We start from the raw sequence: 17,372 nt of genomic DNA, 5'->3' as shown, positions 1-17,372 counted from the left end.
TATATATATACATATATCTTTTTTACATTGACTTCAACTCTAATACATTCTCATTGTTTGATGGCGTGCATTGTAAACACAGATATACATCACACGAAATAAGGATTTTATGACTCCATAAAATAGGACTTAATTTGAATTTGCCTCCACATTTTGCTACATTCACTTGTATGCTTTGTACTTGAGGAGAGGAGACTCCCATATCAACACTTCATCATCCTATCATACAAGGGATAACTAGACCCGTTTTTATGAGTGCTTGTTTCGGCCTGAAAAAAAAAAAGAATCTTGTTTGCCCAGCGTGATATCGCGGTTGGCGGTGAAACCTTTTTAACTTTGAATTTCAGGCCTTGTTTAGTAGCAAAAGGAATACTGTGTCATGGAACTAACCCTGTATTGAAATGACAGAGACAACCTCCTCTATACAGAACAGCACGATCTGTCTCCTATGATTGACAGCTGCAGCTTTGGGCTGCGGGAGGAACACAGCTGCATGCTCAGAATGATTTTCATTCATTGATGTCTATTGCAACGATAAGAGATCCTCCGTTTTTTTTTTTTTTTTTTACAAAGCTAGATCATTTAGGAATAATTAATTACACCATTAACTGTATATGGTAGTACTCCTGGGCTGGGTTTGGGAAATAAAAAACGACTTGTCTCAACTGTTTGCACTCTCGAAGGCCACGGGTATGCTGGTTTTCAACCATTCCACCATTTTCATGTGTACCGGTATATCTAGTTGTACAGTATACATTATTTATATATAAACATATTTATTTATTTCAACATATTTTCTATTGTCAATTGTGATTGCTTCATGTCTCGGTAAGGTATCTTGGTGGTCCCTTACGGTGAGCATTTTCAAAACATTACCGAAGGTCAATCGGATTGACCACATGCATGATCTACTCACCAAGAGTACCGTATTACAGAACGTTACTTAAACCAAAGGATAAGGATTAGAAATACCTATTTATACATTTGGCTGCAACTACCAGCATGCACATGGCCCTAAAGCCACTAAATGCAATTCCCTGTTCCATATAATCTATATACATTTTGACTAGATACATTCATTATGTATATATTTATTATATACATTTTTCTTGCGCCTTGATTAGGGTTCTCTAGGCTTCATACCCTGCTGACCTGCGGTGCTGGGTCCACACTTCGTCTCTGCGGTGATCGGGCCGGCAGTACCCGGAGAACTGAGCCACTTTCTCCCTGGGGGGTTTGGGGAAAGCCCGTCCTAGCTGGGCCGGGTGTATTCTCCCTTCCTGGGGACAAGACTGTGACAGCTGGCCACCTACTGACCTACAACCGGGAGACAGAGCAGACATCAGACACGGCACCAAAACTAGGCCACAATTGCGGGCGGAGGAAACCAGACGCTGGTGATTCCAGGAGATAAAGCCTCTCATCGTGGGGGGGGGGGGGGGGGGAGTCATTCATTACGTATACATGAGTCTGACATGAGGCTGTCAGTGATAACATGAGATCCTTCTGCATCATTCATGCAGATTCTGTGTCCTAGCCTTTGAAAGTGGAATCATGACAACATATAATCAAAGCGAGAGACTTGCGAGAGCTGCTGTCCTGAAGCCAATCACTGAGGTAAAAGTGGAGTAGGAGAAAACTTGCCTGTTTTTGGTGATTATATGAGGGCCATTCTCAACTGTCTGATGCTGCGGGGAAAGAGAAAAAAGATGACAAGGATTTGTAGCATTTTGCAGACAAGCACAAACGCTGAGATTGGTCAATTCTGGAATGTTTGAAAGGCTATCACAATTCGCTTATCAGATTGGCAGGGGGGCAGAACACATATGGGCTCCCTTTCCCCCAAGATGCCACTGATAGTCATCAAATCTCAAGGGGTTCACCAAAGTGGAACAAGTATCATTATTATTATTAAATCGTTATCTTAAATCTTTATTTACACAGGGTATCCCACTGCGACCAAGTTCTCTTTTTCAGTGGAGCCCTGCTTTGCTTACATTCTATTTGTAAGGGTATAACTTCGAACAAGTGAAGTCAAAAGTAGATTATGCTGTTTAAAAAGAGCATCGCGATTCATTTCTCATCTCACCGATTTGAATCATCACATATTTGTAGCGATAATTAACTGTCCCGCAAGGCATCGTTACATCCCTACCATGTACAGCAGGGAGCAGGTTTGATATTGTACAGTACCATGCAGTCTGTGCAGTTGGCTGGACTGGAGGCGGTCTGGTAGTAATCCAGCAGTCTCTCTGCCAGGATGATGCGTCTCAGGAGGTTCTCAATGAAATGCTGGATACGGACTTTACCACACATCTCGTGCTGGGCAGCCGTCTCCAAGAAGTTCTGAATAGTGAGGACTTCCCTGAAAACCCCCCCAAAAGAAGACAGAAATTCAATGTATGAAAATAAAGAGAGGAGCAGCACGTTGTAGATCATACAGACACGTTGTAGATCACACAGACACATTGTAGATCACACAGACACATAGTAGATCACACAGACAAAGTCGCTGACAAAGACTCAGGGCCCAGTATAAAATGTTTAATCTAGATCAGAATGATCCGGATTCTTTTTTGCGGTCCAGGATCAGATCTATCTGGCAGATTTTGAGTAGTATCGGGGGGACGGGGAAATCAGCCAGGGATTCTGCTTGATCTGATCCTGGATAGCAAAAGAATAATACAACTTTTTGAACGACTGGGCCCTGGCCTGGACACACTTACTGCTCCCTCCTCTCCAGCTCGTCCTCCGACTCGTTCAGCTGCTTTCTCAGAGTGGCGATCACCATCACCGCCACGTCCACCTGCCGGCTCAGCGCCCTCTCTCGCTCCTTCACCTCCTGCCGTTCCTGGGCCAGGTGCTGGGAGTGTGCTCGTTCGCACAGCAGCTCTGTGTCCGTCTGGGCCAGCTCCGTGCTCACCCTGTGCAGCCTCCTCTGCATGGTGCTGTCCGCTGCCCGCAGGACATTGGCCAGCCTGCGTCGGACCGACACCTCCCCAGCACAGGCACTCTGCTCTGGGGATACGGACACAGGCTCGCTGCCCGGAGGGTCTGGAGGGTGGTCCAGGGCAGGGGGAAAGGGGATGTGATGGTCTGTCCCGTGGGTGGACTTATTGAATTTGAGATCATCTTTACTAAAGTCCTCCTCCTCCTCCTCTTCTTCTTCTTCTTCCTCCTCCTCCTCCTCCTCAGTCTGTGTCTCTTCCTCCGCCTGTGTGCCCACACTCTGTGTACGACACCTCTCTATGCAGCCGGTGTCTCGGGGGTCACTCAAAGAACGTGCATGCATGGGTCTCTCTGGGTGAGAGTGAGCCCTGCGGGTTGGGAGGCTCAGCTCGTACATAGTGTGGTAGGTGTGGTTGTACTCCAGGTGGGCCCTCAACGAGGCCAGGCTGCGGAACCTCTCGTGCTCCCCACACCGGGGGCACCGGAACGGGAGCTGGGGGACGGCGGCCGCCCCACACGCCTGCCCATTCTCAGTGAATAGAGAGGTACTCCTGGCACAAAGCTTCTGCTGCATTTCACCCTCGGCGACCTGGAGGCCAAAGAACAACATTGCAAGTTGAAGTACAGACAACAGAAGTCACTGACAACAAGACTGAGAGTCACTATATTGACATTCAATTAATAACACTGATCTAATCAATCTGTCCGGTTAGTCCATAATGGCATTTTGTGTTTGAGAGGAGCTACGTTTTTTTTTTAGCAACATAAAATGGACAACCCACAATCCATAGCTGTTAGTTATAGAAACATGGGGAATCTAGTATAACCACTGACATACAAGGTGGCCTGCTTAGGTCTGTTATCTAGACCATCACTCAGTCTAGCCAATATGTGACATTGACAGCAGGCGACCACAGTGCAACTCAACAAAGGTACACAAGGACACATTTTTAAGCCAAGACACAAACGACACCCACATTACTCTCTCTCTCTCTCTCTCTCTCTCTCTCTCTCTCTCTCTCTCTCTCTCTCTCTCTCTCTCTCTCTCTCTCTCTCTCTCTCTCTCTCTCTCTCTCAATCTGTAATGCTCAATGTCATCACGACTGTAACAGGTATTCTGTCAACGTCTAAGCATGCTCTGCTATGGCGTGGCTAACCCAGCTAAGCTAGCTTTCTTTCTTTCCTATGATATGCATGCATGCCATTTCGCATGCATGACAGTTGAACCTGAATTTGCATGCCGATCGTCATGGAAACGAGTATTGTCATCGAATTTTGTACTCACGAATATCCTATAGTGTTCTTGGTTTACATGCAAACCTGCGGCTCGTGCAGTCGAAACCTACGACCACCTTGAACAGCTGACGCGTCTGGGTGGGTGGGGTGGGATGTATCTATCCGCAAAGGAAACCTTCATACAATAAAGCGATTTTTTTCCAGTTTCACACGCCTGCCAGTGTCACCGAGGGGAAATTCTGCGTAAACAGCTTCGATCCCTGCCCACTGGCTCCCTATTTTTGCTTGAATAGCTTTATTTATTATTGCACATGATGGCAAAGGCATAATTAGGCCATATTAATGCGTCGTTAAGTAAATGACATGAAAGAAACATCAAAGCTTATTTTCGAATTACAACCATCATTCTAGACTGACACATTGTAGCGTTCAACAATCACGCTCAGACAATTGGGTGATACCACTCTGTGACAGACGGGGGGGGGGGGGGTGTCAGAGTATGTCTTTGTTAAAAAGCAATAATACAAATAGTATTTGACTTATTACTTACATGTATGAGCATATGCTAACGGATAAGATCAAACACATGCCTACCTGATTGGTAGACACCGTAAAAAGCCATTTTACGACACCTACGAAAATTCGAATTTGAATAATGGTACAGTCCGGTTTTGTTTGGCAGATGGAAGGAATCTGAACCGCAGGTTGGATTGTGTGTGTGTGGGCTGGCCTGGACTAATGGCGAATATGGAATATCCGCGGGACGTTCAAACTTTTATGAGAAATGCAAACACTAGATCGTCAACTATGTCATCCTCATCCTGCTCTTCTCTCGCCATGGAGATCAAGAGAAGGAAAATACGACAGAGTACTCTGTTTAAGCAGTCCGAGGTAACGCACACATGTCTGCTTTCTGTTAGTCAATGCTGGACTCTCGAACGTTGGGCTCATTAGCTTGGGAGTGATTAATAGTCAGTGCACACTATTATGGAGCTATTTTAGTGCCATCAGAAATTGAATTGTATTTGACAGATCTGAATCGAATCTGAGCACAAACTGAATTGTATTTGACAGATTGAATTGTATTCAATTCAGTTTTCATTATTTTAATTCAGTTTTCAAATTCAGTTTCTCTAAATACAATTCAATTTCTGCTGGCACTAAAATAGCTCCATACACGATGCAGTGTAAAGCTTGTATATCACCAAGTTTTACATCCAGCCACAACTAAGTTAAACTCTAAACAACTGTATTTTTGCTCAATTGGGTGTACTCTTCTTTCTGATCTGTACTAACCACTAATAATAATGTTCTTCTAGGCAAAGTGCATGAACAGATGTACAAGTGTGAGTGACAAGCTTCAAATGATAGAGGACATGAATTTGTTGTACATACGACAGATTTCTAAGAAACTAAAGAAGGTAGTATACGAAATATAGGAGGAGAATGATGATGTTTACATCCCATATCTAGTCATTCATTCATTCATTCATTCATTCATAATCAATGTTTCATTTGTTAGATTCCCTGTTTAGAGTTTTGTCAATTCACCTATTCAAAGTCATGTACATACATAGGCCTAAATAATGTGATAGATAGCTAGCAGGCTACTGTCACAATGTCATGCCCCATTGAGAATGCAATAGCTACTAAGTGAAAGTGAGTATTGCCCTTGGCAGTGTTGGTTCAGTTCCAGCCATTGTCTCATCTGCCCTTTCATGTTCCTTCATTAAGCTTTATGTCATCGCCACCTCTCTCGCGGCCAACATCAACCCGTCACTTCTGCCTGCAATGACACAATACACAATTCTCATACTCACCTGTCTGCTATGAGTTGACGGCTTTTAGCCTAATCATGGTTAAAGGGTTGGTTTTTTTCTACCTACATTCAGATGGTTCATAACTTCAGTTAACTTTAGCCACCGGCAACATTTGGGGCCAAATCAAAGTAACCTTCCAACCATATCTGAGTTTATTTGTGGTGATTGTGGCTACAAATAATGAATTCTTTTTTATTAAAAAGAAATAGCTGGTGGTGGTAGTAGCTATTTAAGCAACGTTGAACCATGGATAAAAGGAACCATCTGAAATGTAGAAAATCCTGAAGCAACCCTTTAACTTTGACAACGATATTGCGATTCACTCTCTGTTGCTGTGGTGTTCCTCACACCCCACAGGACAGTGACATCCAGGAGCGGATCGACTTTGAGATCCGCATGCGGGAAGGGGCCTACAAGCTGCTGGTGGCCAGCAGCAAGAGAGAGCAGATCCTCAACGCCTCCAAGAACCTGACGACGTGCAACACTCGGATCAAGGCCTACCTCACAGAGCTGCAGAAGAAGAAAGAGGACCAAGATATGAGAGGTGCAGCTCAGATGAGGTGAGAGGCTCCAATAGGACCCTGTATTGTCCTGTGTAATAGGTTAGTAGTCGGGTTACAGTGTGAGTGAAACTGAATGTCATTCAATACAAACACCTTTTTGTGCTGTAGGCTAGCGGATCCGGTTTCAATTGATCGCGTGGCCTGTATGGGAAAAGTGGCCTTGTCAGGTGAGATTGATACGTTTTCTTGATTTTTCAGAGTTTAGCATAAGGACAGGCAACACTGTTCTCTTTTAACTCATAAATATCTTTTTTTCCCCATACATATTTTCTTTTGACATCCTTCATTTGCTGCCATGTGTTTGTAGCTACTGAGATGATTGAGCTGAACTACTGATCTCTGTTGTCCGTGTCGGGATTATGTAACCGATGAGGCTTTTCTCCTCCCTCCGTAGGGCTGAGAATACCGTTAATGTGGAAAGACTCTGACCACTTCGATAACAAAGGGAGTGAGTGCCTTTTGTCTTTGAGATGTTTTGAAATGCCAAAGCAGAGAAACCGTAGAACAGATGTTACTCAAATCAGTGGATTGAGACTACTAAAACATATTTTAAGGATCATGTGCACATCATAATTTTATTTTTGGAGACGGTAAAGTCTTGATTATGGACCCTGGTTTTAGGCTCTCGACGGGTGGCTGTATTCTGCCTGCTGAGAATTGGATCTGAAGTGTTTGACACTGAGATGGTGGTTGTGGACAGATCGTTGACGGACGTTTGTTTTGAGGGTGTAACCATTTTGTAAGTATTGACATAACATGACGGCTATATGAACTACCGGTATATATTCCTTTTTGAAAGCATTATTAGACTAAACGGTTGTTGTTTGGTTGACTCGTTTAGAAGTAAATAATATAAAAATAAAATACAATCTCAGCATTTAAGTAAATAAGAACCTTGGAACAACACTTGGGTTCTTTCACTACAGCAGGGGACGCTGCTGGATGTAGAAATCCGAGGACAGGCTCCTCCACCAGCCTCCCCTGTTAGTGAATCTAGTATGACAGTATCATGTTTGCCTCTGTCCCCAAGCACTGAGGCCGGACCCCAGTTTGAGCTGAAGGTGGAGCTCTACAGCTGTGCCATCGAGGAGGAGACCACCCTCGTCAACACCCCAAAGAAACTGGCCAAGAGATTACGCAGCTCCTTCAGCAGAGCTTCGGGGAGGAAACTCTGCCCCCTGCAGGAGGCGGGAGACCCTGACACTTTCCTTCAGTCCAACCCAATACCACCGTACGTGAGCTCAGAAGCCCGATGACATTTATAGTGTGCACAGCTCCTGACTGGCTCTGTCTTATTCAGACAGTCTGATCTAGTTAGTCTAAATCAGGCCTTGTGTGTGTGTTTTTTCGCCCCCCCCAGGGGGGCCAGGTACAGCCTCTTGGCATATACGTCTCTGAGCTTGGCCCAGGCTGAAGGCAGCTTCCAGTCCCACTCTCTCATAGTCCTCCTGGATGGTGAGAAGCAACAGTCTGACGTGTCTGTTCTCATATCTTTACTTCAGGGGAGGCTAGTGGAGGCAGAAATCGGAAAAATGTAAAATTTCTCAGTCCGTTCCGATGAGTCCGTCCTCCAATTTCCACTTCCGCCAGTGTCCCCCTGAACTGCTTTTACATTCCGCATTTACTTCTTTGCATCGTTTTATTGAATGTGATTTTGCCTGACAGTAGTGTTATTCCGTGTTTGTGTTGTGTGTTTCCCTAGCGGAGTCGTCTTCCTGGCTGCCACTCTACGGGAACCTGTGCTGCCGATTGGTCGCCCAGCCCGTCTGTATGACCAATAGCATGATGAATGGCTACCTGAGTCAGCAGGTGAGCTCATCGAGGCTCCTCCCTCTCCTTTATCTGTAGAATGTAGCATTCCATACCACACCGTTCCATACTGTACTGTTCCGTGTGCGCCATCCTCATAGCGCCTATCAGATGAGTGCACACTGCTCAAGTGCAGGGACCATTTACCAATTTTCTAATCAGATCCATGATCTTGTGCATGTTGTGATTTAGGGCCCCGCATTCCCCCCTCTGTCCCAAGCCATTCCACATATCAGGAGTGGTCCGTGTTATCACAACGCAAACCTCATCGCCGCAGAACATTCCACCGTATGTTGGCATAGCAAAGGGATGCACGGGTGCACAAAACAGCTTAACGATGAATGTGTTTAATTGTCTTTGTTGCAGCAAAGTGTGGACGGCGTGGTCCGGTGCTGCAGCCTGTACTGTGTGCTCAGCGCCGGGTCTCTGTCCTGCTACTTCACCCCCGAGGAGATCTCTGCCAAGGTGGAGCCCACCCTCCTCATACCCATCGACAAGGTAAACCCGGCTACATCTGCCGTCTAGGGGATAGACGCTGGAAATAACCAACAGTCTTCAAATGATCCCGTATGGTACGGTAGAATAAAACAGGATGATTATTCTCATTCTCATCACCTAATGAAACATAATTCAACACCTTATGGTAATTGAACAACCTTTATGCTTTGAGGAAGGAGTTTGCTGCATCAGCAAATAAATCCTCTTTGAAAGGATCAGGTTGCTGTCCAGAACCTTTTTTTAAATGTATATATATACTTCATATTCCATTGACTGAGCACCCCTTCTGCAATGCAACTGATATTTAATAACTCCAGTGCCAGCAATAATTCAACACTCGATAGCTTGCAAAAAGGTTAAGTCAGTGCATTCAATCAGACTCTCTCTCTCTCTCTCTCTCTCTCTCTCTCTCTCTCTCTCTCTCTCTCTCTCTCTCTCTCATATTCTCTCTCTCTCTCTCTCTCTCTCTCTCTCTCTCTCTCTCTCCAGGACACCAGAATCCGTGTGATGGATAAGGACCCCAAGAAGAGGTCCAACAGTCTGACCATCATCAACCCAGTGGCAGGCGGGGCCTTGACCCACGTCTTCACCACGGACACCAGGGAAGAGCTGGGGGACTGGCTGGAGGCCTTCTGGCAACACTTCTATGACCAGAGTGAGTGTGTGTGCTGTGTGTGTGTGTACTGTGTGTGTGTGTACTGTGTGTGTGTGTGTGTACTGTGTGTGTGTACTGTGTGTGTGTGTGGGTGTGTGGGGGAGAGCAAAGTGAGCGTATGTGGGGAAGAAACAGGAGAGAGAAGGGTCAAAGAACCAATCAACGATTCTGATTTATGTTTCGAAGAATGTCTGAATCCTTCTCTTATTCACCACCCTAAGTCCCTATTTTCACTCCCTGCTTTTCATGCGTCTCAGGTCAGTGGCAACACTGCTGTAGTGGGCTGATGAAGATCGAGGTCACATCCCCCCGAAAACCCCCACTCTTCCTCACCAAGCAGGCTGACTCTGTCTACAATGACCTCAGTGAGTCCAGTGCCATAAAAACCCTTCAAATCTATAATAGCAGAGACTGCCATCCATACCTCTATCGACTTTGCCACAGAAGCTGTTGTACAATCATCTGTTGGCCAAGAATTATTCTTTAAGGTGACCGATGTATGTTTAATAATGAAATGGAATACAGCATTATGTTTTGCAATCTCACATTTTGATGGCATCTCGAAAATGACAGTTTTAGTGTTTATGCGATTCATTGATTTGGTTTGCCGTTCATTCCAAAGGTATAAATTCCCCTGGCAAGTTTGAAAGTATCACTGACATCATCCACAACAAGATTGAGGAGACAGGGGGTCGCTTCCTCATTGGTCAGGAGGAGGAGAGAGAGCCTCCTAATTGGTCGACTTTGTTTGATGGGTCCCGCCCCATGGTGGTGCAGAAGAGTGTCCTGTCACCAGGCAAAAGCAGCCCCTGTCCCAGTCCCATCCCCAGCCCTGTTTCCAACGGCAACAAGAAGCGACATGCTCCGCCCCCACCCCTTGATAAGCAGCCTTACGCTCCGCCCACCCGGCCAGCCCGGCCCCCTCTGCCTTCTCGGAATCAGGAGAAGGAGAACGCGAACTCGGGGGCAAGAACCAAAACCAAGACCGGACGTCCTTCGCTGGATGCCAAATTCTCCGCCATCATCCAGCAGCTACAGAGAAACCCAGGAGGAATGACCCGGAAGAACGCCCCGCTGGGCCAGATCGAGCCTCCCCAGCAGGACCTTCAAGAGCACCAGACCCAGGATGCCCCTCCCAGGCCCGGCCCCATCCCAGCCCCACGCAGCAACCTGAGGAAGTCTTTCAGGGAAAAGATGAACCCTAAAGCCTGGTGAAGTAGAGAAGGAAATTAAGGAAAATCTGCTTTTGCCTTCATTTTTGTCTGCCAAATAGCCCCAATAGTGGCTCATTAATTCCAAGCTCATTCTGTGCCATGTCCCATTGGAATATTAGTGGATTTATTACATAATTACTTTGTACATACGGTACTCTCGTGTTCGTCCATGCATACTGTAGCCTTGATTGTTTGATTTAGGTCCATGTGTTCACATTCAAAATAATGCTCGCTGTTGGAATGTTGCCTATCATATATGGACTGCAAATACATGACTGATGGAATGCAGGGTGAATTATGACCATCTTGATATGATTTCCTGACTGATATTGTAAACCACTATTGTTAAACCACTATGATAAATCTATTTCAACCGTTCACTATTGGTGAGCTGCACGAAGGGTCTAGCTAACCAGAACATACCACTAAAACTCTTATGTATATATTAAACACAACGGTAATGGGGGGGGTTGTAGGGGATGTTGCATACAATGATCTGATTGGCCAGTAGAGGAAAGGAAATAATATCAATAATGTACTCGATTCAGTAGAACCTGGCTTAACTGGACGTGGCACTGTAGGGACCAAACTAACACATTAACACTGTGGCCTGGGCCAGTAACACTCACTTTACCACTCTTAATTCTTTTAACATAATGAAATGATAAAATTAAAATTAAAATTATTAATTAAAATGTTTATTTTTTTATTTTATTATTATAAGTTTAGGATAAGAACAATGGCCATTTTAAGGAAATGTTTTGTAATTGTAGATGTATATGACTTGCTATTGTGCTAAGGCATTTGTCATTGAAGAAGTAATTGTTTATTAGTTGGCGGTTGTTAGATTTGGATGTAGCAGTTAAAGGTAGTTGTACATTAATGTCTACATGTAAAGAATGTCTGGTCAGATTACTTAGATTTGTTGTTTAAAAAATATTTTTTTTTTTTTTTTGTCAAACATGTGCAATTCTCTTCCATGACTTGTCATTTGGTAAAATCTCTTAACAGTTTGTTCTTCTGTTTGTGCTGTTTTCTTCACACCAACCCCCAGTTGGTTTCAGTTGGTTGGCAGTAGTGGTTTCTACAAGTACCTGAGGTTTGGTGGAGGTAGAAATTATTCCATTCCATGTCCATGCCCGTCCTCCAATTTCGACCTCCACCATCCTCCCCTGGCAAAAGGTATTGCTCATGATGATATAACACAGTTGTGCCAAGAGGTGGCGCCAAAAACCTAAACATAGGCCACCATGCACTTGGACTAGACATACACTTACTGTAGCAAACACTGCTATAGTCTATCAGATGTCATCTTATCCCCTTTAGAAAGGCCAGAATCATGTTTGTACCCATCCATATTTAGTCATACTTTTTCATGAATTTCTGTTCCAGACGTATAGTCAACAAATTGCACAGGCCAGTATAGCCAGGTATTGTCTCCCAATTCCTAATATGTGGTAGAAAAGCACTACAAATAAGGGGAGAAAGACATAAGTAGATAGTAAAATATTTTAATTAAATATACAGAGGGTCATATAATACAAAATGTTTTTCTTCATGTTTGCCAGCTGAATGCTTGGTAAACAGATGGCACCTTGTATCCAAAACACTTTAAAGAATGAGAAAAATAAGATGAAACAAGCAGATAGTGTGTCCTCGTTCATAACTTTAGTGTTCAGATCTTATGTTTAAGTGACCATCAAAATGGAACAAACAAAAAGTACACAAGTTTGTGTCACCAGCTGTACTCACTTATACTATTTACAGATTACAACCGGGGGAGGCTGGTGGAGGTAGAAACCAGAGGACGGGCTCAATGTAATACATCGGACGGAATGAGGAACGGTACACGGTTGATACCCTTTCCCATTCCGTTCCATGTATTACAACGAGAGCGTCCTCCGATTTCTACCTCCACCAGCCTCCCCTGATCACAGCATACTCAAGATAACAACCAATGTCCGAGGTATTTACAGCGTTATTTACAGAAGAAGTCAGAGACAGAGAATGTTGCCATAAAATGGATTTGAATGTTTTAAGGAGTGCTAAAAATGCAGTAACTAACATTATTGAGGCAAACATGACAGAACATATACTTCATATAGACTAATGATTATTGTCTTGTAAATCTCTATGGGTAGGCTTCACGATGGTCTTTAACAGCAATTGTGCTACCGGTATTTCAAATGTCCCCAGTCCCCATTAACAGCAGTTGTGATGGTTGTAAACCCAGACCAGGTGTTGTCCGCCAGTCCTCAGGCAGTCTATTTAGCCTTTTGATCACAGCGTCTGGTACAGAAGTCTCTGTTCTAGAACCTAGATGTTCTCTAACTCACCAGTCCCGGTTGCTGGACACACTAACAGGAGGAGGCTGGTGGAGGTAGAAACCGCAGGGTGGGCTCATTGTAAATGAATGGAATCAAACACGTGTTTGATAACATTCCCCTTTCCATTCCATACATTTACAATGAGCCTGTCCTCTGATTTCTACCTCCACAAGTCTCCTCAGACACTAAACATGCTTTTTCGTACAGTCCAATGACTTTATAGTGACAGTAACATTTATATTTCTTATGTTGCTTAAGGTAAACCTTAACTGTGTGTGGCACTACCTCTAATGAAAGGATACGAAAAGGCACAATTTCGCAAAGCAAAAGTCTACAAGACACATTCATAGTCAGTTATACAGTAACCAGGGTTGGGGTTGAGCAGACAGCTGCTAACACAACAGCTTTTCAAGTCGTGAACAAAGCTACAGATTGTGATCTGTGAGCATTCAGCAGTTGAATGCTCTTTCATCATGCTTTATTTTTCACTGAAAAGGACATCGTTAGAACACTTACCATGTAAAGGTCTAGTATGTCGATTTTAGCTTAAAAAACAGTGGTTAGTGGCCATAATACATCTCTAGCCATCAAGGAATGAGATGACATGATGACAAACGTTCAGTGGAGTGTGCTGTATTGGTCCAAACAAAGCGTTTACTGAAATCTGGTGTTGGGTAGGAAGGACACTGGCCTTTTACGTGCTTATGTCAAGTTTGGTTCCACTATTAGAAAACATAGCATATGCATGTTTATACATTTTCAGTGTTGGGCAGCAAAACGACATGCGCGTTCATAACCCTAATCTTCATAATGATTTTATATCCCATGCCAAATCCCTTGCCAACAATGATGTCATTATTGGGAATGTTAGAGGCTTTTAGGTGCTCTGCTGAAGTTCACTAGTAAAACAAAGGACCTCACTGTCGGTAGACATCCCTGGTTTTACTGTGCCGACAATGGGAGCTACATCGATTGGGTGAAAAAGCAATGTTTTTACAGAGATATCAAAGTGACGAGCTGTCATAATAGCAAACATCTCAATGGTAGATCAGACGTGATGTGAAGAAACAAATCCTATGTGATCAACGTACAGTAGATTAGTAGATTAGCATCCGGATGTACGTCTCAAACGTGTGATACTAATGTTCCTGGAAAAACGACTATCCTGCCAAAAGAAGTTATTTCACAACAGCAGCTTTAAAAGCTGTTCTGAAAATGACATAGCTGCTCTGGGGGAAATGAGACAGCAAGAAGAAAAAAAAACAGGGACCATGGGACGCTGCGGTTTGGTACGGCACCGTGCTTTTGCAGTGTCATTCCTAAGAATTGGGGCAGATTACTGTAACACAAACAGGCCCAAGCACCACACTACAGAGAAGTAAGCTGATGAAATGTACAGAAGGTGGAGTAATTCTCCACAGCTGCATTACCATTACCAAGGTAAACCTTGCATAAAGAGTTTATTATAGTCCTATCCATTTTCTTTCGTGTGTTTCAACCAGTGGAGGCTGGTGGAGGTAGAAATGTACACGGTTGACACCATTCCTTATTCCATCCCATGCATTACTATGAGCTCGTCTGTCCACCGATTTCTGCCTCCACTGGTTTCAAAATAATAGTCAAAGGCTTCAGAACACATTTACAAAATGAGGTTGTCGTACTGCAGTGATTTGGAATTCAATCCTTGAGGAAAAACCAGCAAAACATGATTCTCCTTCAGACAAACATGCCAATAAATGTTCTCTGTCTCATCCCCGTCACTCTCAAAGATAGTAAGAACCTGATTGTTGAGTGACAGATACAACCTGGTCGGTGAACACAAACACAGCATCATGTGCAAATTGGAACAAAACTTTAAGTGGTGAAACAGCAGACAGAACAGTGCAACAAACAAAACAAATCCACAAACACATATACAAAACACAGGGCTGTTGGTCCAGCGCATTGGAGTTCGTCCACAGTGTGCATGTGAACCAGTGTTGCCTTGCTGACTGAAAAATGGAACAACTAAACCCAGTGAGGGGGGGGAATCCATGCTGGCCGGATCTGGCTGTTAGAGTCTGGTGCTGGGGTGCACCGAGGACAGTGAAGGCGGGGTGAAGGTGGACAGGGGGTACAGGTGGTGGAGGAGGTCCCCGTACAAGGCAGCACCTCCTGGGTGCCTGTAGTAGTGGTGGTGCGGGCTGGGGCCCGAGGCCATCAACTGCCTCTGGAGCATCATGGAGTGGAAGGCCAGGGGCGAGGCCAGGGGGGACACGGCCGTCTGGCTCTTCAGGTATTGCAGGGAGTGTTGCAGGGCGGCGTCCTGCCTCTGAGAGACCAGGCCGCCGGGGCCGTACATCCCCGGGTAGAGGGGTGCGTGCTGAGGGTACGTGTGGCCCTCGGGAATGTGGCCGTGGAGGTGGACGGCGTACGCCGGCTCGGCGGGCGTCAGCTCCTCCCCCTGCGGGTCGCCCCGGCGGACGGAGCCGGCGGGGTGCATGGGCGTCACCACCCGCACCTTGCACTCCGGCATGCCCTCGTCCTCCAGCTCGCCCAGGCTCCTCTTGTTGGGCCGGGAGGCGCCGCCGACGGCTTCGGGGTGGGGGTTACTATGGTTGCTGTTAGGAAAGGGCTGGTGGGGGGGTTCCGGGCTCTGTTTGGGGGCCGTCATGGGGGGGACCCTGCACGCCTTGGGGTGACAGTCTAGACCCTGATGATGCATCATGGGATATTGGAGGCCACAGAAAGAGGGCTTGGTGTAGGAGGAGGACATCCTCTGAGACACAGTCCGGTTCATAGTGAAGTCTCGGGGCTCCTCGTCCAGAGGCCTGGCGTGCGAGTCCCCGGGTGTGTGCGTCCTCTCGGTGTAATGCGGAGCTCTGTAGGCCATGCCTTCCCTGTCGTGAGGGTTGGTGGGGAGGAAAACCTCACTGTTCTCACTGCAGTCCCTGATATAGTGGCCCCTCTTCTCTCCGTTGGCGTAGCTCGTCATCCGCTCCTGACTGAGGCAGTTCTCCGTCTGGCGGTAGAGGTTGTGCAGGTGGGGGGAGGAGTAGCAGTCCCCTCCGTAGCTGGGCGTCTGGGCGGGGACCTGCTGCATCAGCTTCTCCGCCCCGGCGTTCTCTACTCCGTCTTGGGGCGTGGCCCTGTGGAGGTAGGGCTGCCAGGGGGGGTTGTGGCGGGGCTGGAGGTGGGCGACGCGGCAGGTGTAGGGCTCCGACAGGTCCCCCAGGGGGCTCCTCTCCTGGGGCTTGACGCTCTGGACGCTCTGGACGTGCTGGATGACCGAGGGTCTGAACACGGGAGCCACGCCCGGGCTGTCTGTCACAGTGCCCTGCCTCGGGCCCGCCCCCACCGCCACCTCCTCGCCGCGGCCGTCGCTCACGTCGCCGACACTGACCAACGGAGTGGGAAAAGCAGGGAGAAGCGGAGGAGGAGGAGGAGGAGGAGGGGGCGGGGAGCTGAAGGAGTAATTGCTATGTTCACAGACTTGGGACAGGAGCTTCTTCTTGGCTAGTGGGGACATGACCCCCTGATTGGCCTTACAGTACGCCGTTGTCTGTAGGTGACCCTGGTGGGGGTCCTTCTGACTGGGGGAGTCCTGTCTGTCTGTGGGGGGCTCAGGCCCAGTGGAGTCCAGCTGCTGCTGCTGAGGGCGCGGGTGGGTCTGCTTGCACACGGGGAGCACTTTCCCCACCCTTCCTCCAAGACCCTCCATAGTTGCAGCTGCAGGAGCCTCCAGTGACCATGGCTCTGGTAGGCTGCTGTGGCCAGGCTTGCTATTGTCCCAGTGGGGTGGATACTGGCTCTCAGGGGGGGTTCCGTCAGCTTGGTGGTGGTCCCCTGGGTGGTCCCCTTGCTCCCGGCAGAGTTTGTCCGACTGCTGCTGCTGCTGTTGCTGGATCGGTCCCTTTGGATGTCCCCACTCAGGCTGGGGACACGGGTCTCTGTGGAGGACCGCTGTGGCTCTGTGGTCCGTCTGGAGGAGGTTTGAGGAGGACTCGGGTTTCTCCTCCTCGCTTCCAGTGCTCCAGGGCTCCAGAGCTTCCTCTTTCTTCAAGGTGAGTTGTAACTCCTCCTCTTCCTCCTCCTCCTCCTCTGGATTCTCTCTGACCACGCCTCCTTCCTCCTTCACGCAGGCTGCAGGCTCCAGGAGAACCTCCGGGACTTCAGACGACAACTTCAAAGGAAGACACACATGTCACACTGTTAGCTTGATGATCATGTCTGGGTAAATGAGTAAATGAGAGAGAGAGAGAGAGAGAGAGAGAGAGAGAGAGAGAGAGAGAGAGAGAGAGAGAGAGAGAGAGAGAGAGAGA

At 46.7% G+C, this 17,372-nt stretch overlaps 3 protein-coding genes across 3 annotated transcripts in view; 1 reads left to right on the top strand and 2 right to left on the bottom strand.

Moving 5' to 3' along the window:
* Positions 1 to 1,130: 1,130 nt before the first annotated feature.
* Positions 1,131 to 3,523, bottom strand: znf365 (zinc finger protein 365; the record flags this gene model as incomplete). Its single annotated transcript, XM_080532604.1, has 4 exons — positions 1,131 to 1,317; positions 1,645 to 1,688; positions 2,194 to 2,365; positions 2,727 to 3,523. 4 exons carry the CDS (start codon positions 3,521 to 3,523, stop codon positions 1,131 to 1,133), a joined length of 1,200 nt encoding a protein of 399 aa, XP_080388730.1.
* A 1,400-nt stretch (positions 3,524 to 4,923) lies between these two features.
* Positions 4,924 to 10,745, top strand: rtkn2 (rhotekin 2; the record flags this gene model as incomplete). Its single annotated transcript, XM_080531120.1, has 12 exons — positions 4,924 to 5,076; positions 6,363 to 6,565; positions 6,677 to 6,735; positions 6,963 to 7,016; positions 7,190 to 7,307; positions 7,599 to 7,799; positions 7,929 to 8,023; positions 8,271 to 8,377; positions 8,744 to 8,875; positions 9,365 to 9,530; positions 9,788 to 9,895; positions 10,153 to 10,745. The coding sequence occupies 12 exons, from the start codon at positions 4,924 to 4,926 to the stop codon at positions 10,743 to 10,745; spliced, it is 1,989 nt and encodes a 662-aa protein (XP_080387246.1).
* A 4,379-nt stretch (positions 10,746 to 15,124) lies between these two features.
* Positions 15,125 to 17,372, bottom strand: part of LOC308155337 (AT-rich interactive domain-containing protein 5B-like) — a gene marked incomplete at both ends in the record, with an annotated part of 52,909 nt that continues 50,661 nt past the window's right edge. Inside the window, one exon of the mRNA XM_080528646.1 lies at positions 15,125 to 17,233. Coding sequence (XP_080384772.1) covers positions 15,125 to 17,233 — 2,109 coding nt within the window. The remainder of the gene's footprint in view (positions 17,234 to 17,372) is intronic.

This window comes from Nansenia antarctica (genome assembly GCF_963989245.1).
Source record: "Nansenia antarctica genome assembly, chromosome: 1".
NCBI classification, from domain to species: Eukaryota; Metazoa; Chordata; class Actinopteri; order Argentiniformes; family Microstomatidae; genus Nansenia; species Nansenia antarctica.
This window is presented reverse-complemented; position numbering and strand designations above follow the sequence as displayed.